This window comes from Zootoca vivipara, chromosome 10 (genome assembly GCF_963506605.1).
Source record: "Zootoca vivipara chromosome 10, rZooViv1.1, whole genome shotgun sequence".
NCBI classification, from domain to species: Eukaryota; Metazoa; Chordata; class Lepidosauria; order Squamata; family Lacertidae; genus Zootoca; species Zootoca vivipara.
The window spans coordinates 69,484,686-69,508,739 of NC_083285.1; the positions used below are offsets into that span (position 1 = coordinate 69,484,686).

General features: G+C 49.0%; 3 protein-coding genes across 3 annotated transcripts; all 3 read right to left on the reverse strand.

Moving 5' to 3' along the window:
- Positions 1–603: 603 nt before the first annotated feature.
- Positions 604–2,544, reverse strand: LOC118077815 (zinc finger protein 665-like). Its single transcript, XM_035101540.2, has one exon. The coding sequence runs from the start codon at positions 2,533–2,535 to the stop codon at positions 1,114–1,116; it is 1,422 nt and encodes a 473-aa protein (XP_034957431.2). The 5' UTR covers positions 2,536–2,544; the 3' UTR covers positions 604–1,113.
- A 6,908-nt stretch (positions 2,545–9,452) lies between these two features.
- Positions 9,453–12,067, reverse strand: LOC132592711 (zinc finger protein 709-like). The gene has a single exon (XM_060279288.1). It carries the CDS (start codon positions 12,065–12,067, stop codon positions 10,646–10,648), a length of 1,422 nt encoding a protein of 473 aa, XP_060135271.1. The 3' UTR covers positions 9,453–10,645.
- A 63-nt stretch (positions 12,068–12,130) lies between these two features.
- On the reverse strand, positions 12,131–23,229 carry LOC132592710 (zinc finger protein 420-like). The gene is made up of 4 exons (XM_060279287.1): positions 23,072–23,229; positions 19,445–19,575; positions 15,570–18,493; positions 12,131–12,252 (listed from the first exon to the last, which is right to left on the reverse strand). The coding sequence occupies exon 3, from the start codon at positions 18,313–18,315 to the stop codon at positions 16,738–16,740; it is 1,578 nt and encodes a 525-aa protein (XP_060135270.1). The 5' UTR covers positions 18,316–18,493; positions 19,445–19,575; positions 23,072–23,229; the 3' UTR covers positions 12,131–12,252; positions 15,570–16,737.
- Positions 23,230–24,054: the final 825 nt, after the last annotated feature.

Consider the following 24,054-nt stretch of genomic DNA (forward strand, 5'->3'; position numbering starts at 1 on the left):
TGGGTCCTTTTCTCCCCCCCCCCACGTGGCCCCTTTACCTCTTTGTCCTCGCTCCCGATTCTCTTTCCCACCGGGGGGGGTTTCCTTCCCTTTCCAAAAGCGCGCGCCCCTAGAGCTACGGCGCAGAGGAGCAATCCGGCGTAGAAGCTGGTATTGGACGAGATATTAATATATGGGCCAGCCCTAATCCTCACTCCCCACCAGCAATTCAGATTTCCCCTCTCTATCAAATGGTATCTTACATCTAAAATTATACTGACTATTGTGAGACATTGCCTTAAATATTTCATTACTGTTCAGTTTTACATATAAACACAATAACTTCACATACACATCATGCTTTTAAAATAAAAAACCATGGAGGGACCTGGTTTGAACAGAGATATCGGATTCTTATCTCATTATACATGATAAGCGATCTTCAGCCATCTCAACCCTTGCTTTTTCATGCAAAACCATTTGCAGTCGTTTTTGGTCATCAACAGCTATCAGTCAGTCAATCACCAAATTCCACCACCCTTCTGAGTGATCCCCCCTCCCCATCCCCACCCCCTCCCCACCCCTTCTCTACATAAGTGCCTGGGGACTCCTATTTCACTGTATCTGAAGAAGTGTGCATGCACACGAAAGCTCATACCAAAATAAAAACTTAGTTGGTCTTTAAGGTGCTACTGAAGGAATTTTTTTATTTTACTTCGACCCAGACCAACACGGCTACCTACCTGTAATCATGCTTTTAAGACTGATTTCATGCTGAGTTCATTGCTGTGCAGAAAAGAGTGGACCCTGAGAGGAACACGTCCCACATTCCATATATCTAAATGGGTTCTCCCTTTTGAGAGTTCCAAGATGTTTCTCAAACACTCCATTATAACAAAAGCACTTTCTGCAAATCTTTCCATTTAAACTGCTTCTCCTCTTGAGTTGTTGATGGGTTTGTATGGTTAAACTATTAAAGTTCTTCCTGCTCATGAGTCTGTTGATATAGGACTTCCACTAGGACTGACCCTCTATCTACTTTCCTGACATTTATATGGTTTGTCTCTTGTGTAAGTTTCTTGACTTAAATCAAGGGCTCCCCTCTGACTGAAGTTCCTTCCACATGCCATAAATTTATATGGTTTCTTTCCCATGTGTCTGCTGATGTCTTCTAAGATTTCCACTGTGACTGAAACTCTTTCCACACTCCATACATTTATATGGTTTCTCTCCTGTGTGAGTCCGTTGATGTTGTCTAAGGTTTCCATTATCACTAAAACTCTTTCCACACTCCATACATTTATATGGTTTCTCTCCTGTGTGAGTCCGTTGGTGTCTTCTAAGGGACTCATTAAAACTGAAGCTCTTTCCACACTCCATGCATTTAAATGGTTCCTCCCCTGTGTGAATCTGTAGATGTCTATTGAGTTGTCTACTCCTACTGAAGTTCTTTCCACACTCCATGCATTTATATGGTTTCTCTCCTGTATGAGTCCGTTGATGTCTATTGAGGTGTCCACTGTAACTGAAACTCTTTCCACACTCCATACATTTATACGGTTTCTCTCCTGTGTGAGTCCGTTGATGTTTTCTAAGGTTTGCATTACCACTAAAACTTTTTCCACACTCCATACATTTATATGGTTTTTCACCCGTGTGAGTCCGTTGATGGCTTCTAAGGTTTGCATTTAAACTGAAGCTCTTTCCACACTCCATGCATTTAAATGGTTTCTCTCCTGTATGAGTCTGAAGATGTCCTCTAAGTTGTCCACTCTGACCGAAGCTCTTCCCACACTCCATGCAATTAAATGGTTTCTCTCCTGTATGAGTCTGTAGATGTATATTGAGGTGACCACTGTGACTGAAACTCTTTCCACACTCCATACATTTATATGGTTTCTCTCCTGTGTGAGTCCGTTGATGGCTTCTAAGGTTTCCATTTGAACTGAAGCTTTTTCCGCACTCCATGCATTTAAAAGGTTTCTCCCCTGTGTGAGTCCGTTGATGTGTTTTAAGTTTTGCATTGAAACGGAAGCTTTTTCCACACTCCATGCATTCATACGGTTTTTCTCCCATGTGAGTTTGCTGGTGTAATTTAAAGTTTCCATTATCACTAAAACTCTTTCCACACTCCATACATTTATATGGTTTCTCTCCTGTGTGAGTCCGTTGGTGTCTTCTAAGGTTTCCATTATCACCAAAACTCTTTCCACACTCCATACATTTAAATGGTTTCTCTCCTGTGTGAGTCCGTTGGTGTCTTCTAAGGTTTCCCTTATCACTAAAACTCTTTCCACACTCCATACATTTAAATGGTTTCGCTCCTGTGTGAATCTGTAGGTGTCTTCTAAGGTTTCCACTATCACTATAGTGCTGTCCGCACTCCATACATTTATATAGTTTTTCACTTGTGTGAGACCGCTGATGTATATTGAGGTTTACCCTCTGATTGAACCTCTTTCCAGACTCCCTGCATTGGAACCTTTTCTTCCCCATGTGATTCCCCTGATGTGTTCTAAGTGTTCCACTATCAGTAAAACTCTTTCCACTCTCCATACCTTTAAATGGTTTCTTCGCTCTATGAGATAGTTGATGTGAGCTATGTGTGCTCAATCAGTGAAGCATATTCCACATTTCACACATTATAATGGTTTTTTCTAGTGAAATGAAAGTTGCTCCCTCCCCCGAAATTCTGACTTGTCTTCTCCATCACTTTCCTCAGAATGGGCTGAGAGAAGTCCTGTTTGGGTTTCAAGGAAGAGAACAAAGAAAAAAAGAACACATCAAGCGCCATTAGCAACCTCTCTTATTTCGATGTCTCCTACATTCTCCACCCATGTTCCCAGATTTTAGGAAATGAAGATGCAATGTCATCAAATGATAGTAATGCATCAGCAACCTTTCATAGTCCTCAATCATCGTTAATAAGGCAGCATGATCTGGGAATACAGCCTTTTCAAATCAATTGTTTCCTCACAGGAAAGGCAGCTGCTCTCTGTCCATCAACAGGCCCTCTCTTTCTCCACTTCATCATTCCTTTCCCATCCTCTGCATCATAATCCTCCATTTCCCATCCTCTGCATCATAATCCTCCATCCACCCCCGTTTCCACCTCTAGATCTTCATGAATCCATATGGACTATTCTGTGAGACCCAGGTCTACGTCTTTTCCAGGGACTGTGGTCTGGGTCAGTCAGAGAACTAGTGACAAGGCTTGGCGCTTGGGGTCAGCTGAATGGGTGCTCAGGGAAGCTGATGTTCTTGGAGATGGAGATGGACCTCGCTCTACATGCCCCGCATTGCATGGAATCATAGAATCATAGAGTTGGAAGAGACCACAAGGGCCATCCAGTCCAACCCCCTGCCAAGCAGGAAACACCATCAAAGCATTCTTGACATATGGCTGTCAAGCCTCTGCTTAAAGACCTCCAAAGAAGGAGACTCCACCACACTCCTTGGTAGCAAATTCCACTGTCGAAAGAGCAGGAGAAGCGGAAGGAAAGCAACTGGCAAATGGGAATCCCAGATGGAAACACCCACCTCCATTGTTCTTTATAATAATGATGTGCTGCCTGATGTCGTGCCCATCTTCTGATGCTGGACTATCCTAATTTGGCACTGAAAAAGCTGGATATTAAAGGCAAATGGATAACTGCACTGAAGGGAAACTTCAACCTTGAACATGTAGTATTGATTCATTAATGGCCAGCAGATGTCTTATTTCTGGGGACATGAATTTATTCCTGATCCATCTTAAATATCATAATTATAGGATGTCTTGGGGTGTTAGGGGAGCAGTAGTACCTAATCCCCTAAAGGCGGTCCGGTAGGTACAAGGATCCTAGGCCGCATAGGGCTCTAAAGGTCAAAAACAGCACCTTAAATCTGACCCTGTACTCCACTGGTAAAGCACTGGATGAATGTGGTCCCATGGCAGGGACCCCGTAAGGAGCCTCGCCACAGCATTCTGCACCCGCTGGAGTTTCTGGGCAGCCCCGCGTAGAGCGAGTTACAATAATCAAGCCTGGAGGTGACCGTCGCATGGATCACTGTGGCCAGATCAGGGGGAGAGAGGTAAGGGACCAACTGCTTGATACGGTGGGGATGGAAAAATGGCACCTTTGCTGTGGCTGTAACCTGAGCCTCCATGGAAAGGGAGGCGTCGAAGGTTACACCCAAACTCTTGACAGGAGCTGGCACTAATTGAGCCCCCGCAAGAGATGGGAGTTGGCCCCCCAACCCCATGTCGTCCCGACCCAGCCAGAGGACCTCTGTCTTTGAAGGATTTAGCTTAACTCTCTCCCACGCAGCCATCCAGCCACAGCTTCCAAGCATCTGGTCAGTGTGTCCAGGGCCGAGGCAGGGCGGCCGTCCATCAAAAGATAAAGCTAGGTGTCATCAGCACATTGATGACAACCCAGCCCAAAACACCGGACAATCTGGGCAAGGGGGCGCATAAAGATGTTGAAAAGCATCGGGGAAAGGATTGCGCCCTGGGGACTCTGCACACCAAGGAGGGCTGTGGCAACGAGTCCTTCCTTAGCGCCACCCTCTGTCCCCGACCTGAGATAAAGGAGATCCTTCCTTGTGTTTGGGAACCAGATGAAGCTGGTTTGAACTGGAGTGAGCCAGGCTTGTTATCCAGTCCCAAGGTTACTCTGCCATTGAATTGTTTATAAATTACAGTATTGAAAGGCGCCTGGTCCCACTTCCTATTCTGCTATTCTGCACTCTGCTTGTGTGTTTCTTACTTGAGTGCTGTTTTGGTTTGCTAAGTTAGGGTTTTATTGTAAGTTAATTTTTTGCTTTTTTTGGGCTCCTGTTATGCTTATTAACCTTCAGTAATAAATTTCTCTGCTGATTGAATTTTTTTTTGCTGCTGTTTTCTCCTACTCTGCTAATTATATGTCGTACTTGATCTGGAGATCATTATGGAGGAGAAAAATCAGCAACCTAAAACCCAGTCTTGGCTCTGAAGACCTGAAGGAGCATCTCCACTCCCAACACTCAGCCCAGACACTGAGGTCCTCCTCCGAGGGTCTTCTGCTAGTCCCCCCCCCCGGGTGAGAAATGAGGTTACAGGAAACCAGGCAGAGGACCTTCTTGGTGGTGGCACCCACCCTGTGGAACACTCTTCCTTCAGAGGTCAAGGAAATGAACCACTATCTGCTGTTGTTGTTGTTATTATTATTATATTGTGATTTTTTTGTCGTTACTTTGGATTTGTACTGCAATATCAGATCTCAAAATGTTATGGGTGGAGTAAATCACAGGGTTGCTGTAAACTATAATCCCACTCAGGAATTCTATTTGATATACAGTCTGTAATTTTGGGGAGGTCACACGCCTCAGCTGTGCTAATACTGGCAGTCTTTGGCCCGTATAGGCACACCCTGTGTGTAGAGCCTCCAGCCACAACACTGTCTATCATGAAAATGGGTCCTTTGACTAGGAAGATTCATGCAGTCACTGTCATCGGATGCTGATGGATTGTATCTCAGCTTGTCAGTCACTCTGACGCTGCCTACAAAGAATAAGAGGAAGAGAAATGCTTTCGACTTCTATATCAATCCTGAGAGTCTTTCCACGGACTCTGCACCCGTGTTTCTGATGACAGGTGTACATTATCCTCATCCTCAATGAACCAGGCAGTGGAAAAGACACTTAAAGGTGGAAGCCTGAGAGAGAGGGAAAGGTTTCTGGCTGTTTCCAGGGTGGGATTGCGGAAACAAAGAGTCGCTTCCTCTCGGGATTTCCTCTCCTCTCCAGGGGGACCACAATGGTTGGTGTAGAATAGTGGGTAAGAAGGATGAAGACGCAGCTCTCAAAACAACCAGCTCTTTATTCTAGCTCTGAGTCCAGACTGAACAGTAGCTTAGCCCAGCGTTTCTCAACCGCTGTTCCGCGGTACACTAGTGTGCCGCGAGAGGCTGGCTGGTGTGCCGCGACATGCCGCGGCGAGAAGGGCGACTTGCTGCCTTGTCACGTGCCGCCGGCCTTGGGCAGCCCCCCAAAAAAGAGAGAGAAGAGGCCAGGCGCTGCAGGGCGCTCCGAGCGCTCGGCACTTTGGAGCGCTCCGCTCTGCAGCCGCCGGCCTTGGGCAGCCCCCCCCCAAAAGAAGAAGAAGAAGAAGAAGAGGCCAGGTGCTGCAGGGCGCCCCGAGCGCTCGGCACTTTGGAGCGCTCCGCTCTGCAGCCGCCGGCCTTGGACAGCCCCCCCCCAAAAAAAAAGAAAGAAGAAGAAGAGGCCAGGCGCTGCAGGGCGCTCCGAGCGCTCGGCGCTTCGGAACGCTCCGCTCTGCAGCCGCCGGCCTTGGGCAGCAAAAAAGAAAAGAGGCCAGGCGCTGCAGGGCGCTCCGAGCGCTCGCCATTTTGGAGCGCTCCGCTCTGCAGCCGCCGGCCTTGGGCAGCAAAAAAGAAAAGAAAAGAGGCCAGGCGCTGCAGGGCGCTCCGTGCGCTCATCGTTTCGGAGCGCTCCGCTCTGCAGCCGCCGGTTCCAGGCACCGAGGCGGCAGGCCTCGGGCAGCCCCCCCCCCCAAAAGAAGAGGCCAGGCGCTGCAGGGCGCTCCACGCGCTCCCTGCTGCTACAGCAGCAGCAACAGCAGCCGGTTCCAGGCCCCTCTGGCTGGCTGGGGCGCTCGATGGTCTCGCTCTACAGGGCATGGAGGTATGTCTTATGGAGGTGTTGTGCCTCGTGATTTTTTTCACGGAACAAGTGTGCCGTGGCCCAAAAAAGGTTGAGAAACACTGGCTTAGCCAACTGGCTTATATAGTACTCTGTAACTTGCAACAGTAACAAACTTCCCCTAGCTACCCAATCCGTGAACAGCACTCTCAATCCTTCATTTGCATGTTGTGGACCTGAAGGAGAACTGCAGCAAAAGTGGGCAGGGTAAGAACTGCAGTTAACTTAATACATAACAGTTGGACTTGGAAGAACCTGAGTCTGGGCAGGGAAGGGGCTTCTGGGGTGGGAAGAGGATGGAGCATGAAGGAAGGAAGGGGTGGGGGGGACTGGACCCCCCTTTCCAGGTGTCCCTCTCTGGTTACCTTGACGGGGAGGCGGATTCCTGGGTGGGAGGGAGATGCCAAGACGGTCGTCCCGGAGCTTCCCCTCGGTCTCCACGAAGGTCTTCCTATCTCTCCCCCCCCCCGCCAATGTTTTCCTTCCCTGCCCCAGGGATGCTCCCCCCCCCCCACTTCCTCGCCCTCCCCTCTCTTTCCCTGTGTCTCCCCTCCGCGCCCCTTGTCTCTCCATCCGGAGCCCCCCCCCAAGACGAGTAGAGAAGGGACGAGGGGGGTCTCTATCCAGGCGTCCCCCGCGCCCGTTAACCCTTTCATAGCCCGCCTTTCTCCATGCGGAGACCTCAGGGATCCCTGCGTGGGGGAAACGGGGCAAGGGGGGTCCTCGTGGGGACCCCCTGGGTGGGCGCCCCATGTCCCCCCTGCCAAGGCTCCTAAGGGACGAAGGAAAGCCCCCTTCGCAGCACGCGTGCAGGGATCGACACCATGCCGACGGGAACCACGAATAGCGCTTTGCGGAGCTGGCGGGGGTCTCTGGGTCCTTTTCTCTCCCCCCCCCCGCGGCCCCTTTACCTCTTTGTCCTCGCTCCGGATTCTCTTTCCCACGGGGGGGGGGGTTCCCCTGCCGCCCCTCCTCCCCTTTCCGAAAGCGCGCGCCCCTAGAGCTACGGCGCAGAGGAGCAATCCGGTGTAGAAGCTCCACTTCCGGGAGAAGCAGGCAGTTTGGGAGGGGGCTCTCCCTCCCCCATTCCCGGAACAGAAGCCGGATGGCGAGGAGGAGGATCAACATATTGGGGAGGGGATTTGGGGTTGAGGGGGCGGAGTGAGGGGAGGATGTTCCGGGAGGGGAGGGGCGGAATTCAGTGGGGGGGAGTGAGGTTTTCCCCCTCCCCTCTTCCTTCTGGGGATCAGGAGAGCGAGGGAGGGGCTGATCCCAGCAATCCAACTGCAAAGTGCCCCCCACACAATGGTTACATTGCAAAATCCTACCCTCCCCCACCCCACGGCATGACCTCAGAATGCTCCATCCATGTTTTAGGTCTTGGTGCTGTTAACACCAGGAATGGGGGGGGGGCAGAATTGTACCTCGCTGATGATGCAGTGGGCACTGAAGGCTGACAACTCAAGCAGGAGGCATAAGGGGGTGGGGGCACACTCATAGGAGGAATGGACTCCATTACAAGGCATGGTGAATAATTTTGGCAAATTCAAACGCAAATACGGTGGAGGGATGAACCCCAAATGACTGAGAACTCCCTGCAAACAGCCCCCCTCCCCCCGGGCTCGTAGGACCTGGACCTAACCAACCAGATCTTTCGAAGTGTGACAAAACACCCTGGATGTTGGGAGCAGTTTCCATACGCCGACTCCTGGGTAGCGGTCCTGAGAGAGAGCCCTACATGGCTACAGAAGTTCAAAGGACCGTATTGTACCTCGCTGATGGTGCCGTGGGCACTGAAGGAGGCAGAAGTAATCAAAGCCCAAAAGAAAGAGCACTTTTCCAGAGGAGAGGTGAAAAAGAAAGAACCAGCCTGGCCCCCAACGGCTCCCATATCAGCCTTTTATTGGCCAGACCTAGAGTTTGGATTTTAGATTTGATATCCCGCTTTATCACTACCCGAAGGAGTCTCAAAGCGGCTAACATTCTCCTTTCCCTTCCTCCTCCACAACAAACACTCTTGTGAGGTGAGTGGGGCTGAGAGACTTCAGACTAGCCCAAGGTCACCCAGCAGCTGCATGTGGAGGAGCGGGGAAGCAAACCCAGTTCCCCAGATTACGAGTCTAGCCTACCGCTCTTAACCACTACACCACACTGGCTAGACCTAGAGCTAGGAGTTTTGATAGCCTATGGGGGCATACAATACCCAAGATCCAAGCCTTCTTCCCTTGTCGGTTCCCCAGCTGGTGCCTCCCCCCCCCTTCCACCCTGCCAGTCCATGGCAGCAGCAGCAGCAGCAATCAAATCAGTACAACAACTATATGCACTGTGGTCCTCTAGCTGGAAGAATAATAACCTCTGGGACAATGGAAAAGTACTATCATCCCCTAACCCCGGAATGAGCAGCAGCTCTGGGGCTGCCCCATGGGGTTCATGAGTGAAGATGGACCCCCCCCCAGGAGACTTCCCTGGTACCTGCAGCGCCTCCGTCCCCCTCTTGCAATTAGGCTTAGAGGCGGGGAATCTCCCATTAAATTACAGAATTTTAAGTTTTCTTCAGAATGCGTAGGAGGCAGGGATAAGTTCTAGTGAAGAAGCAGTGTTTGGAGATCATGTGGTGGGGGGAGGGGGGACAGAGTTTGGTGGAAAAACCAGTCACACACACACACACACACACACACACACACACACACACACCTTGCATGCTTGAGTACAGAAATTCCAGGGCATAAACTAAGTATCAGCGGGGAAGGGGCCACGTGCAGAGCAATTCCCATGCTGAGGTCAAAAACACACGCAGGGACAGTAGGACGTCTTCAGTAATAGTTTACTGAGGTTTCAAAGCATACAGTTCTCAGTGGGTCCCCAGTGAGGCACAAAACTTAGCTCCTGAGAGCAAATCCAGTTTCAGTAGTAAAAAAATACGCCCACAGTATATCTAAGTCAGACACACACACCGGCAAAAGGGAGCAAGGAAGAAAGAGGCTGGAACGACACACTGCAATGAAGGTGGCTTCACGAAGCAAAGTTTTCTGCCGGCTGCTTCCAGGTACATCCTAGAAACACACACTGTGATTCGTGGTTTATTGCCATATCAATTGTTTTTCAAAGGTTATCACGATGTGGTCTAGAAACCAGTATTGGATGAGATATCAATATATCGCCCAGCCCTAATCCTCACTCCCCACCAGCAATCCAGATTTTCCCTCTCTATCAAAATGTATCTTACATCTAAAATTATACTCCCTATTGTGAGACATTGCCTTAAATATTTCATTACTGTTCAGTTTTACATATAAACACAAGAACTTTACATACACATCATGCTTCAAGAAGGATTCCTGCTGAGTTCATTGCTGTGTAGAAAGGAGTGGATTCTGAGAGGAACACATCCCACATTCCATACATCTAAATGGGTTCTCCCCTATGAGAGTCCCAAGATGTTTCTTAAACACTCCATTATAACAAAAGCACTTTCTGCAAATCTTTCCATTTAAACTGCTTCTCCTCTTGAGTTGTTGATGGGTTTGTACGGTTAAACTATTAAAGTTCTTCGTGCTCATGAGTCTGTTGATACAGGACTTCCACTAGGACTGACCCTCTATCTACTTTCCTGACATTTACCGTGTTTCTCATATTATAAGACATGTCTTATATTTATTTTTTCCTCAAAAAAACACACTATGACTTATTTTCAAGGGATGTCTTATTTTTTTCCTCCTCCTCCTGCCGCGGCCGGCATTGCTGCTGCGCCTATCACTATGTCTTATTTTCGGGGTATGGCTTATATTCCTTGAATGCTTAAAATCTTGCTATGGCTTATTTTATGGGTATGTCTTAAAATATGAGAAACAGGGTAGGACTTCCACTAGGACTGACCCTCTATCTACTTTCCTGACATTTATATAGTTTGTCTCTTGTGTAAGTTTCTTGATGTAAATCAAGGGCACCCCTCTGACTGAAGTTCCTTCCACATGCCATACATTTATATGGTTTCTTCCCTGTGTGTCTGCTGATGTTTTCTAAGACTTCCACTGTGACTGAAACTCTTTCCACACTCCATACATTTATATGGTTTCTCTCCTGTGTGAGTCCGTTGATGTTGTCTAAGGTTTGCATAATCACTAAAACTCTTTCCACACTCCATACATTTATATGGTTTCTCTCCTGTGTGAGTCCGTTGGTGTCTTCTAAGGGACGCATTTAAACTGAAGCTCTTTTCGCACTCCATGCATTTAAATGGTTTCTCCCCTGTGTGAACCTGTAGATGTTTTCTAAGGGGTCCACTCTGACAGAAGCTTTTTCCGCACTCCATGCATTTAAATGGTTTCTCCCCTGTGTGAACCTGTAGATGTTTTCTAAGGTGTCCACTCTGACAGAAGCTCTTTCCACACTCCATGCACTTAAATGGTTTCTCTCCTGTGTGAGTCCGTTGATGTATTTTAAGGCTTGCATTGAAACGGAAGCTTTTTCCACACTCCATGCATTCATATGGTTTTTCTCCCGTGTGAGTTCGCTGGTGGCTTCTAAGTTGTCCACTCTGACTGAAGCTCTTCCCACACTCCATGCACTTAAATGGTTTCTCTCTTGTATGAGTCTGTAGATGTATATTGAGGTGACCACTGTTACTGAAACTCTTCCCACACTCCATGCATTTATATGGTTTCTCCCCTGTGTGAGTCCGTTGGTGTCTTCTAAGGTCTCCACTCCCACTGAAGCTCTTTCCACACTCCATACATTCATACGGTTTTTCACCCGTGTGAGTCCGTTGATGTCTTCTGAGGTATCCACTCTGACTGAAGCTCTTTCCACACTCCATACATTTATATGGTTTTTCTCCCGTGTGAGCCCGTTGATGGCTTCTAAGGGACACATTGAAACTGAAGCTGTTTCCACACTCCATACATTCATACGGTTTTTCATCCGTGTGAGTCTGTTGATGGCTTCTAAGGTATCCACTCCCACTGAAGCTCTTTCCACACTCCATACATTTATATGGTTTTTCACCCGTGTGAGTCCGTTGATGGCTTCTAAGGTTTGCATTTAAACTGAAGCTCTTTCCACACTCCATGCATTTAAATGGTTTCTCCCCTGTGTGAGTCTGTAGATGTCTATTGAGTTGTCCACTCCCACTGAAGCTCTTTCCACACTCCATACATTTATATGGTTTTTCACCCGTGTGAGTCCGTTGATGGCTTCTAAGGTTTGCATTTAAACTGAACCTCTTTCCACACTCCATACATTCATATGGTTTCTCTCCTGTGTGACTCCGCTGATGTATATTAAGGTTTCCCCTCTGATTGAAGCTCTTTCCAGACTCCTTGCATTGGAATCTTTTCTTGCCCATGTGAGTCCCGTGGTGTGTTCTAAGTGTTCCACTATCAGTGAAACTCTTTCCACTCTCCATACCTTTAAATGGTTTCTTCGCTCTTTGAGATAGTTGATGTGAGCTATGTGTGCTCAATCAGTGAGGCATATTCCACATTTCACACATTATAATGGTTTTTTCTAGTGAAATGGAAGTTGCTCCCTCCCCCGAAATTCTGACTTGTCTTCTCCATCACTTTCCTCAGAATGGGCTGAGAAGAAGTCCTGTTTGGGTTTCAAGGAAGAGAACAAAGAAAAAAAGAACACATCAAGCGCCATTAGCAACCTCTCTTATTTCGACGTCTCCTACATTCTCCACCCATGTTCCCAGATTTTAGGAAATGAAGATGCAATGTCATCAAAAGATAGTACAATGCATCGGCAACCGTTCATAGTCCTCAATCATCGTTAATAAAGCAGCATGATCTGGGAATACAGCCTTTTCACATCAATTGTTTCCTCACAGGAAAGGCAGATACTCTCTGTCCATCAACAGGCCCTCTCTTTCTCCGCTTCATCATTCCTCCATCCACCCCCGTTTCCACCTCTAGATCTTCATGTGGACCATTCTGTGAGACCCAGGTCTACGTCTTTTCCAGGGACTGTGGTCTGGGTCAGTAAGAGAGCTAGTGACAAGGCTTGGCGCTTGGGGTCACCTGAATGGGTGCTTAGGAAAGCTGATGTTCTTGGAGATGGACCTCCGTCTACATGTCTCACATTGCATGGAAAGAGCAGGAGAAGCCGAAGGAAAGCAGTTGGAGCCTGGGATTCCCAGATGGAAACACCCACCCCCATTGTTCATTATAATAATGATGTGCTGCCTGACCTCGTGCCTCTCTTCTGACGCAGGACTATCCTAAACTGGCCCTGAAAAAGCTGGATATTAAAGGTAAATGGATAAATGTACTTAAGGGAAACTTCAACCTTGAACATGTAGTATTGATTCATTAATGGCCAGAAGATGTGTTATTTCTGGGGACATGAATTTGTTCCTGATCCATCTTAAATATCACAATTATAGGATGTCTTGGGGTGTTAGGGGAGCAGTAGTACCTAATCCCCTAAAGGCGGTCCGGTAGGTACAAGGATCCTAGGCCGCATAGGGCTCTAAAGGTCAAAAACAGCACCTTAAATCTGACCCTGTACTCCACTGGTAAAGCACTGGATGAATGTGATTCCATGGCAAGGACCCCGTAAGGAGCCTTGCCACAGCATTCTGCACCCGCTGGAGTTTCTGGGCAACCCCGCATAGAGCGAATTACAATAATCAAGCCTGGAGGTGACCGTCGCATGGATCACTGTGGCCAGATCAGGGGGAGAGAGGTAAGGGACCAACTGCTTGATACGGTGGGGATGGAAAAATGGCACCTTTGCTGTGGCTGTAACCTGCGCCTCCATGGAAAGGGAGGCGTTAAAGGTTACACCCAAACTCTTGACAGAAGGAGCTGGCACTAATTGAGCCCCAGCAAGAGATGGGAGATGGCCCCCCAACTCCATGTCGTCCCGACCCAGCCAGAGGACCTCTGTCTTTGAAGGATTTAGCTTAACTGTCTCCCACGCAGCCATCCAGCCACAGCATCCAAGCATCTGGTCAGTGTGTCCAGGGCCGAGGCAGGGCGGCCGTCCATCAAAAGATAAAGCTGGGTGTCATCAGCATATTGATGACAACCCAGCCCAAAACTCCGGACAATCTGGGCAAGGGGGCGCATAAAGATGTTGAAAAGCATCGGGGAAAGTATTGCGCCCTGGGGACTCCGCACACAAAGGAGGGCTGTGGCAACGAGTCCTTCCTTAGTGCCACCCTCTGTCCCCGACCTGAGATAAAGGAGATCCTTCCTTGTGTTTGGGAACCAGATGAAGCTGGTTTGAACTGGAGTGAGCCAGGCTTGTTATCCAGTCCCAAGGTTACTCTGCCATTGAATTGCTTATAAATTACAGTATTGAAAGGTGCCTGGTCCCACTTCCTATTCTGCTATTCTGTACTCTGCTTGTGTGTTTCTTACTTGAGTGCTGTTTTGGTTTGCTAAGTTAGGGTTTTATTGTAAGTTAATTTTTTGCTCCTGTTATGCTTATTAACCTTCAGTAATAAATTTCTCTGCTGATTGAATTTTTTTGCTGCTGTTTTCTCCTACTCTGCTAATTATATGTCGCACTTGATCTGGAGATCATTATGGAGGAGAAAAATCAGCAACCTAAAGCCCAGTCTTGGCTCTGAAGGAGCATCTCCACCCCCAACACTCAGCCCAGACACTGAGGTCCTCCTCCGAGGGTCTTCTGCTAGTGTCCCTTCCCCCCCCCCCACCCCTGTGAGAAATGAGGTTACAGGGAACCAGGCAGAGGGCCTTCTCGGTGGTGGCACCCATCCTGTGGAACGCTCTTCCACCAGAGGTCAAGGAAATGAACCACTATCTGTTGTTGTTATTATTATATTGTGATTTTTTGTAGTTATTTTGGATTTGTACTGCAATATCAGATCTCAAAATGTTATGGGTGGAGAAAATCACAGGGTTGCCGTAAACTATAATCCCATCCACGAATTCTAATTCACATACGGTCGGTAATTTTGGGGAGATTGCACACCTCACCTGTGCTAAAACTGGCAGTCTTTGGCCTGCATAGGGAAACCCTTTCTGTAGAGCCTCCAGCCACAGGCACTGTCTATCATGAAAATGGGTCCTTTGACTGGGAAGATTCATGCAGTCGCTGTCAACGGATGCTGATGGATTGTATCAGTGAACAGCACTCTCAATCCTTCATTTGCATGTTGTGGACCTGAGTGAGAACTCCAGCCAAGTTGGCCAGAACGAGTACTGCAGTTAACTTAATACATAACAGTTGGACTTGGAAGAACCTATGAGTCTGGGTAGGGAAGGGAAGGGGCTTCTGGGGTGGGAAGAGGATGGAGCATGCAGGAAGGAAGGAAGGAAGGGGTGGGGGGCCTGGACCCCCCCTTTCCAGGGATCCCTCTCTGGTTACCTTGACAGGGTGGCGGATTCCTGGGTGGGAGGGAGATGCCAAGACGGTCGTCCCGGAGCTTCCCCTCGGTCTCCACGATGGAGACGTCTCCCTAAAATCTGGTCTTCCTATCTCTCTCTCCCCCCCCCCGCCGCCGCCAATGTTTTCCTTCCCTGCCCCAGGGATGCTCCCCCCCACTTCCTCGACCCCCCTCCCTCTCTCCCTGTGTCTCCCCTCCGCGCCCCCTGTCTCTCCATCCGGAGGGCCCCCCCCCCAAGATGAGTAGAGAAGGGACGAGGGGGGTCTCTATCCAGGCGTCCCCCGCGCCCCTTAACCCTTTCACGGCCCGCCTTTCTCCATGCGGAGACCTCAGGGATCCCTGCGTGGGGAAAACGGGGCAAGGGGGGGGGTCCTCGTGGGGACACCCTGGGTGGGCGCCCAATGTCCGCCGCTGCCAAGGTGCCTAAGGGACCAAGGAAAGCCGCCTTCGCAGCACGCGTGGAGGGATCGACGGGAACCACGAATGGCGCTTTGCGGAGCTGGCGGGGGTCTCTGGGTCCTTTTTTCTCCCCCCCCCGCCCTTTTACCTCTTTGTCCTCGCTCCGGATTCTCTTTCCCACGGGGGGGGGTTCCCCTGCCGCCCCTCCTCCCCTTTCCGAAAGCGCGCGCCCCTAGAGCTACGGCGCAGAGGAGCAATCCGGTGTAGAAGCTCCACTTCCGGAAGAAGCAGGCAGTTTGGGAGGGGGCTCTTCTCCCCCCCCATTCCCGGAACAGAAGCCGGATGGCGAGGAGGAGGATCAACATATTGGGGAGGGGATTTGGGGTTGAGGGGGCGGAGTGAGGGGAGGATGTTCCGGGAGGGGAGGGGCGGAATTTAGTGGGGGGGAGTGAGGTTTTCCCCCTCCCCTCTTCCTTTTGGGGATCAGGAGAGCGAGGGAGAGCGAGGGAGGGGCTGATCCCAGCAATCCAACTGCAAAGTGCCCCCCCCCAATGGTTACTTTGTAAAATCCTTCCTTCCCCCACTCCACGCCATGACCTCAGAATGCTCCATCCATGTTTTAGGTCTTGGTGCTGTTAACACCAGGAATGGGGGGGCAGAATTGTACCTCGCTGATGGTGCAGTGGGCACTGAAGGCTGACAACTCAAGCAGGAGGCATAAGGGGGGGGGCACACTCATAGGAGGAATGGACTCCATTACAAGGCATGGTGAATAATTTCTGGCAAATTCAAACGCAAATACGTACGGTGGAGCGATGAACCCCAAATGACTGAGAACTCCCTGCAAACAGCCCCACTCTCCCCGGGCTCATAGGACCTGGACCTAACCAACCAGATCTTTCGAAGTGTGACAAAACACCCTGGATGTTGGGAGCAGTTTCCATACGCCGACTCCTGCTGAGTTCATTGCTGTGAAGAAAAGAGTGGATTCTGAGAGGAACATGTCCCACATTCCATACATCTAAATGGGTTCTCCCCTGTGAGAGTCCCAAGATGTTTCTTAAACACTCCATTATAACAAAAGCACTTTCTGCAAATCTTTCCATTTAAACTGCTTCTCCTCTTGAGTTGTTGATGGGTTTGTACGGTTAAACTATTAAAGTTCTTCGTGCTCATGAGTCTGTTGATACAGGACTTCCACTAGGACTGACCCTCTATCTACTTTCCTGACATTTACATGGTTTGTCTCTTGTGCAAGTTTTTGACTTAAATCAAGGGCTCCCCTCTGACTGAAGTTCCTTCCACATGCCATACATTTATATGGTTTCTTCCCTGTGTGTCTGCTGATGTTTTCTAAGATTTCCACTGTGACTGAAACTCTTTCCACACCCCATACATTTATATGGTTTCTCTCCTGTGTGAGTCCGTTGATGTTGTCTAAGGTTTCCATTATCACTAAAACTCTTTCCACACTCCATACATTTATATGGTTTCTCTCCTGTGTGAGTCCGTTGGTGTCTTCTAAGGGACTCATTGAAACTGAAGCTCTTTCCACACTCCATGCATTTAAATGGCTTCTCCCCTGTGTGAATCTGTAGATGTCTATTGAGTTGTCTACTCCTACTGAAGTTCTTTCCACACTCCATGCATTTATATGGTTTCTCTCCTGTGTGAGTCTGTAAATGTCTATTGAGGTGTCCACTGTACCTGAAACTCTTTCCACACTCCATACATTTATATGGTTTCTCTCCTGTGTGAGTCCGTTGATGTTTTCCAAAGTTTCCATTATCACTAAAACTCTTTCCACACTCCATACATTTATATGGTTTTTCACCCGTGTGAGTCCGTTGATGGCTTCTCAGGTTTGCATTTAAACTGAAGCTCTTTCCACACTCCATGCATTTAAATGGCTTCTCCCCTGTGTGAGTCTCTAGATGTATGTTGAATTGTCCACTGTGACTGAAACTCTTTCCACACTCCATACATTTATATGGTTTCTCTCCTGTGTGATTCCGTTGGTGTCTTCTAAGGCACGCATTTAAACTGAAGCTCTTTCCACACTCCATGCATTTAAATGGTTTCTCCCCTGTGTGAATCTGAAGGTGTATATTGAGTTGTACCCTCTTACTGAAGTTCTTTCCACACTCCATACATTTATATGGTTTTTCACCCGTGTGAGTCCGTTGATGGCTTCTAAGGTTTGCATTTAAACTGAAGCTCTTTCCACACTCCATGCACTTAAATGGTTTCTCTCCTGTGTGAGTCCGTTGATGTGTTTTAAGTCTTGCATTGAAACGGAAGCTTTTTCCACACTCCATGCATTCATATGGTTTTTCTCCCATGTGAGTTCGCTGGTGTAATTTAAGGTCTCCACTCTGACTGAAGCTTTTTCCGTACTCCATACATTTAAATGGTTTTTCTCCCGTGTGAGTCTGTAGATGACTATTGAGGTGTCCACTCCAACTGAAGCTCTTTCCACACTCCATGCATTTAAAAGGTTTCTCCCCTGTGTGAACCCGTTGGTGTCTTCTAAGGTTTCCATTATCACTAAAACTCTTTCCGCACTCCATACATTCATATGGTTTCTCTCCTGTGTGAATCCGTTGGTGTCTTCTAAGGTTTCCATTATCACTAAAATGCTTTCCACACTCCATACATTCATATGGTTTCTCTCCTGTGTGAGTCCGTTGATGTTGTCTAAGGCTTCCACTATTACTAAAGCTCTTTCCACACTCCATACATTTATATAGTTTTTCACCTGTGTGAGTCCGCTGATGTATATTGAGGTTTCCCCTCTTTCCAGACTCCTTGCATTGGAATCTTTTCTTGCCCATGTGAGTACCTTGATGTGCTCTAAGTGTTCCACTATCAGTTAAACTCTTTCCATTCTCCATAGCTTTAAACGGTTTCTCCCCTTTTTGAGATGTGAGCTATGTGTGCTCATTCAGTGAAGCATATTCCACATTTCACACATTATAATGGTTTTTTCTAGTGAAATGTATGTTGCTCCCTCCCCCGAAATTCTGACTTGTCTTCTCCATCACTTTCTTCAGAATGGGCTGAGAAGAAGTCCTATTTGGGTTTCAAGGAAGGGAACAAAGAAAAAAAGAACACATCAAGCGCCATTAGCACCCTCTCTTATTTCGATGTCTCCTACATTCTCCACCCATGTTCCCAGATTTTAGGAAATGAAGATGCAATGTCATCAAATGATAGTAATGCACCAGCAACCTTTCATAGTTTATCAATCATCGTTAATAAGGCAGCATGATCTGGGAATACAGCCTTTTCAAATCTATTCTTTCCTCACAGGAAAGGCAGCTGCTCTCTGTCCATCAACAGGTCCTCTCTTTCTCCGCTTCATCATTCCTTTGGACATTTCCCATCCTCTGCATCATAATCCTCCTTCCACCCCCATTTCCACCTCTAGATCTTCATGAATCCCCTGCACAGTCCCATTGGCCTCAGGAGGTCCATGTGGACCATTCTGTGAGACCCAGGTCTACGTCTTTTCCAGGGACTGTGGTCTGGGTCAGTCAGAGAACTAGTGACAAGGCTTGGCGCTTGGGGTCAGCTGAATGGGTGCTCAAGGAAGCTCCTGTTCTTGGAGATGGACCTCCGTCTACATGTCTCACGTTGCATGGAAAGAGCAGGAGAAGTGGAAGGAAAGCAGCTGGAACATGGGGATCCCAGATGGAAACACCCACCTCCATTGTTAATTATAATAATGATGTGCTGCCTGATCTCGTGCCCCTCTTCTGACGCAGGACTATCCTAATCTGGCACTGAAAAAGCTTGATATTAAAGGCAAATGGATAACTGTACTTAAGGGAAACTTCAACCTTGAACATGTAATATTGAGTCATTAATGGCCAGAAGATGTGTTATTTCTGGGGACATGAATTTATTCCTGATCCATCTTAAATATCATAATTATAGGATGTCTTGGGGTGTTGGGGGAGCAGTAGTACCTTTGGTGGCCGACATGTTTTGGGGGGTCCCCACCCTGCACTGAGTGCTCACCTGTGTCAGCATGCAACAGGGACCAGGATCCAAGCAACGGCTTCAACCGGCCGGCTAAACCAGGTGAGGATAGCTGATGGGTCTCAAATCCTTGGTGGGTTGGGGAATTCTGCTGCAGGTGAAGGCAGGCCCTGGTGGATGGAGAGGATGAGAACAATAGTGAATCCCACTGTCAAGAAGGCAGATTCTGTCCATGTTGCAGAGGAAAGTGAAGGGAAGATGGGGCTTGTCAACTGGGGAAGGGAGCCCATTGAGAAGGAAAACTCGGATCCTAAACCTTCGCTGCCTCGTGGGCTATCCTCAGGAGAAGAAAAGGCTCTGGAGGAGAACCTCTCTAAGACCGTTGGATGGTGTCCTGCACACCTCCTTCCAGCAACTCCTGCAGCCAAACTGGTGCCAAACATACTGCTCTGCTTTCCTTGGTACCATATCAGCCAGGCTGAGAAGGGGGTCTTGTTCTCTAGGCAGCCCAGGACCCCCAACCACACTGCCCAGGCTTCCATTGCTGCTAACACAGCAGTTTCGGATGGAGAGATGAGCTCAGACCTGTGTATCAAAGTCTGTCCGATGTTGAATAGGGAAAACAGAAGTGCTATTTTCATCATACGTCAAGTATTCCAAATATTTGCCATTTGAAGGAAAGACCACCAAGTATCCTATGGCCCCTTGAAAGCTAATGAAAGTATTGTGCCTGGAACTTTTGTGGGCTGCAGGAACAGGAAAGCTTTTGCCACCATTATCCTTCCAATTGGGATTCAGGCCTCATCCTGGAACTGAAACTGTGGATGATTCCCAGATCTTCCTCTCTTTTAAATTGGAACCAGTGAAGGCAGGCAATTCCTTGTGCGCATTTCCAGAGGTGGTTGGAGGATGGATGGCGTTTAGGTTGAACCCTGACAAGACAGAAGTAACCTTTTGGGGGGACAGAGGGCGGGCAGGTGGGGGGGACTCCCTGGTCCTGATGGGTTAACTGTGCCCCTAAAGGACCAGGTTCTCAGCCTGGGGGTCATTTTGGACTCACAGCTGTCCATGGAGACGCAGGTCAGTTCTGGGTCCAGGGCAGCTGTCTATCAGCTCCATCTGGTACGTAGGCTGAGACCCTACCAGCCTGCAGACTGCCCCCCCCCCGAGTGGTGCATGCTCTGATTATCTCCTGCTCAGAGTATTGCCATGTGCTCAACATGGGGCTACCTTTGAAGGTGACTCAAAAACTCCAAATAATGTGGACCTAGGAGCAGCCGCCAGGACCACATATCACTGGTCCTAAAGGATCTTCCCTGGCTCTCAGCGCATTTCCAAGCACAATTCAAACTCTTGGTGCTGACCTTTAAAGTGTCACGGTTGCATTTTTCAGGCAGAGAAAAGTATTGGTCTCATGTAGAGAGATGATTCCTAGTCTATTGGTTCAAGAAGGTTCTGGTAGTTTTACTCTGCGATTCAAAGTTGTTGTATTCTCTAACTGGAACATTTTAGCTGATAAGGCAGTTTCCTTTCTGCTGAGAGCAGGTGGTGGGATAAGTTGTTATGAGGTTAAGAATAATAATATTAATAAATTTTAATTGATACCCCACCCTCCCTGGCCAGAAATGGTTTCAGGGCAGCTAACACCAATAAAACGTAATAGAAAAAGAAAGAAACAGTTAATTAAAATACGGATTAAAATACAATTTAAAATGCAGCCTCATTTTAATAGTAGCCCATAAATCAAAACCATAAGGGGGAGGAAACACAAGGGTCAGACAGAGCCCAAAGCAAAGGCCAGGCGGAACAGCTCCGTCTTGCAGGCCCTGCGGAAAGATGTCAAAACCCGCAGGGCCCTGGTCCCTTGTGACAGAGCGTTCCACCAAGTCGGGGCCAGTGCTGAAAAGGCCCTGTCCCTAGTTGAGACCAATCTAACCTCATTGAGGCTCAGGACCTCCAATGTGTTGTTATTAGACCTGAAGGAGCATCTCCAAGCCCATCGTCCAGCCCAGACACTGAGGTCCTACTCAGAGGGTCTTCTGCTAGTCCCCCCCCCCATGAGAAATGAGGTTACAGGAAACCAGGCAGAGGGCCTTCTCAGTGGTGGCACTCCCTTCAGAGGTCAAGGAAATGAACCACTATCTCTTCTTGTTGTTATATTGTGATTTTTTGTAGTTATTTTGGATTTGTACTACAATATCAGATCTCAAAACATTATGGGTGGAGAAAATCACAGGGTTGCCGTGAACTATAATCCCACCCACAAATTCTAATTCACATACAGTCTGTAAATTTGGGGAGGTCACACGCCTCAGCTGTGCTAAAACTGGCAGTCTTTGGCCCGCATAGGCACACCCTGTGTGTAGAGCCTCCAGCCACAGGCACTGTCTATCATGAAAATGGGTCCTTTGACTGAGAAGATTCATGCAGTCACTGTCATCGGATGCTGATGGATTGTATCTCAGCTTGTCAGTCACTCTGACGCTGCCTACAAAGAATAAGAGGAAGAGAAATGCTTTCGACTTCTATATCAATCCTGAGAGCCTTTCCACGGACTCTGCACCCCTGTTTCTGATGACAGGTGTACATTATCCTCATCCTGGCAGTGGGAAAGACACTTAAAGGTGGAAGCCTGAGAGAGAGGAAAAGGTTTCTGGCTGTTTCCAGGGTGGGATTGCGGAAACAAAGAGCCGCTTCCTCTCGGGATTTCCTCTCCTCTCTAGGGGGACCACAATGGTTGGTGTAGAATAGTGGGTAAGAAGGATGAAGACACAGCTCTCAAAACAGCCAGCTCTTTATTCTAGCTCTGAGTCCAGACTGAACAGTAGCTTAGCCAAGTGGCTTATATAGTACTCAGTAACTTGCAACAGTAACAAACTTCCCCTAGCTACCCAATCCATCAACAACACTCTCAATCCTTCATTTGCATGTTGTGGACCTGAGTGAGAACTGCAGCCACAGTGGGCAGGTAAGAACTGCAGTTAATAACAGCTGGACTTGGAAGAACCTATGAGTCTGGGCAGGGAAGGGAAGGGGCTTCTGGGGTGGGAAGAGGATGGAGCATGAAGGAAGGAAGGGGTGGGGGGACTGGACCCCCCCTTTTCCAGGGATCCCTCTCTGGTTACCTTGACAGGGTGGCGGATTCCTGGGTGGGAGGGAGAAGCCAAGACGGTCATTCCGGAGCTTCCCCGCGGAGACGTCTCCCTAAAAACTGGTCTTCCTATCTCTCTCTTCTTCCCCCCCCCCTGCCAATGCTGCCCTTCCCTGCCCCAGGGATGCTCCCCCCCACTTCTTCGCCCCCCTCCCTCTTTCCCTGAATCGCCCTGCGCGCCCCATCTCTCCATCCAGAAGAACCCCCCCCCTACACGGGGGTCTCCATCCAGGCATCCCTCGCGCCCGTTAACCCTTTCATGGCCCGCCTTTCTCTATGCGGAGACTTCAGGGATCCCTGCGTGGGGGAAACGGGGCAAGGGGGGTCCTCGTGGGGACCCCCTGGGTGGGCGCCCCATGTCCCCCCTGCCAAGGCGCCTAAGGGGCCAAGGAAAGCCCCCTTCGCAGCACGCATGCAGGGATCCAGGCCCTCCCGGTGGGACCCACTAAAGGCTCTTTGGGGAGCTGGCGGGGGTCTCTGGGTCCTTTTCTCTCCCCCCCCCGCGGCCCCTTTACCTCTTTGTCCTCGCTCCCGATTCTCTTTCCCACGGGGGGGGGATTTCCCCTGCCGCCCCTCCTCCCCTTTCCGAAAGCGCGCGCCCCTAGAGCTACGGCCCAGAGGAGCAATCCGGTGTAGAAGCTCCACTTCCGGGAGAAGCAGGCAGTTTGGGAGGGGGCTCTTCTTCCCCCACCCCATTCCCGGAACAGAAGCCGGATGGCGAGGAGGAGGAGCAACATATTGGGGAGGGGATTTGGGGTTGTGGGGGCGGAGGGAGACGAGGATGTTCCGGGAGGGGAGGGGAGGAATTTAGTGGGGGGGAGAGGTTTCCCCCCTCCCCTCTTCCTTCTGGGGATCAGGAGAGCGAGGGAGGGGCTGATCCCAGCAATCCAACTGCAAAGTGCCCCCCCCAATGGTTACTTTGTAAAATCCTTCCTTCCCCCACTCCACGCCATGACCTCAGAATACTCCATCCATGTTTTAGGTCTTGGTGCTGTTAACACCAGGAATGGGGGGCAGTTTTGTACCTCGCTGATGGTGCAGTGGGCACTGAAGGAGGCAGAAGTAATCAAAGCTCAAAAGAAAGAGCACTTTTCCAGAGGAGAGGTGAAAAAGAAAGAACCAGCCTGGCCTCCAACCGCTCCCATATCAGCCTTTTATTGGCCAGAGCGACAGTTTGGATTTTGGATTTGATATCCTTCTTTATCAGTACCTGAAGGAGTCTCAAAGCGGCTAACATTCTCCTTTCCCTTCCTCCCCCCACAACAAACACTCTGTGAGGTGAGTGAGGCTAAGAGACTTCAGAGAAGTGTGACTAGACCAAGGTCACCCAGCAGCTGCATGTGGAAGAGTGGATACTCGAACCTGATTCCCCAGATTACGAGTCTAGTCTATCGCTCTTATCCACTACACCACACTGGCTAGACCTAGAGCTAGGAGTTTGGATAGCCTTTGGGGGCATACAATACCCAAGATCCAAGCCTTCTTCCCTGGTCAGTTC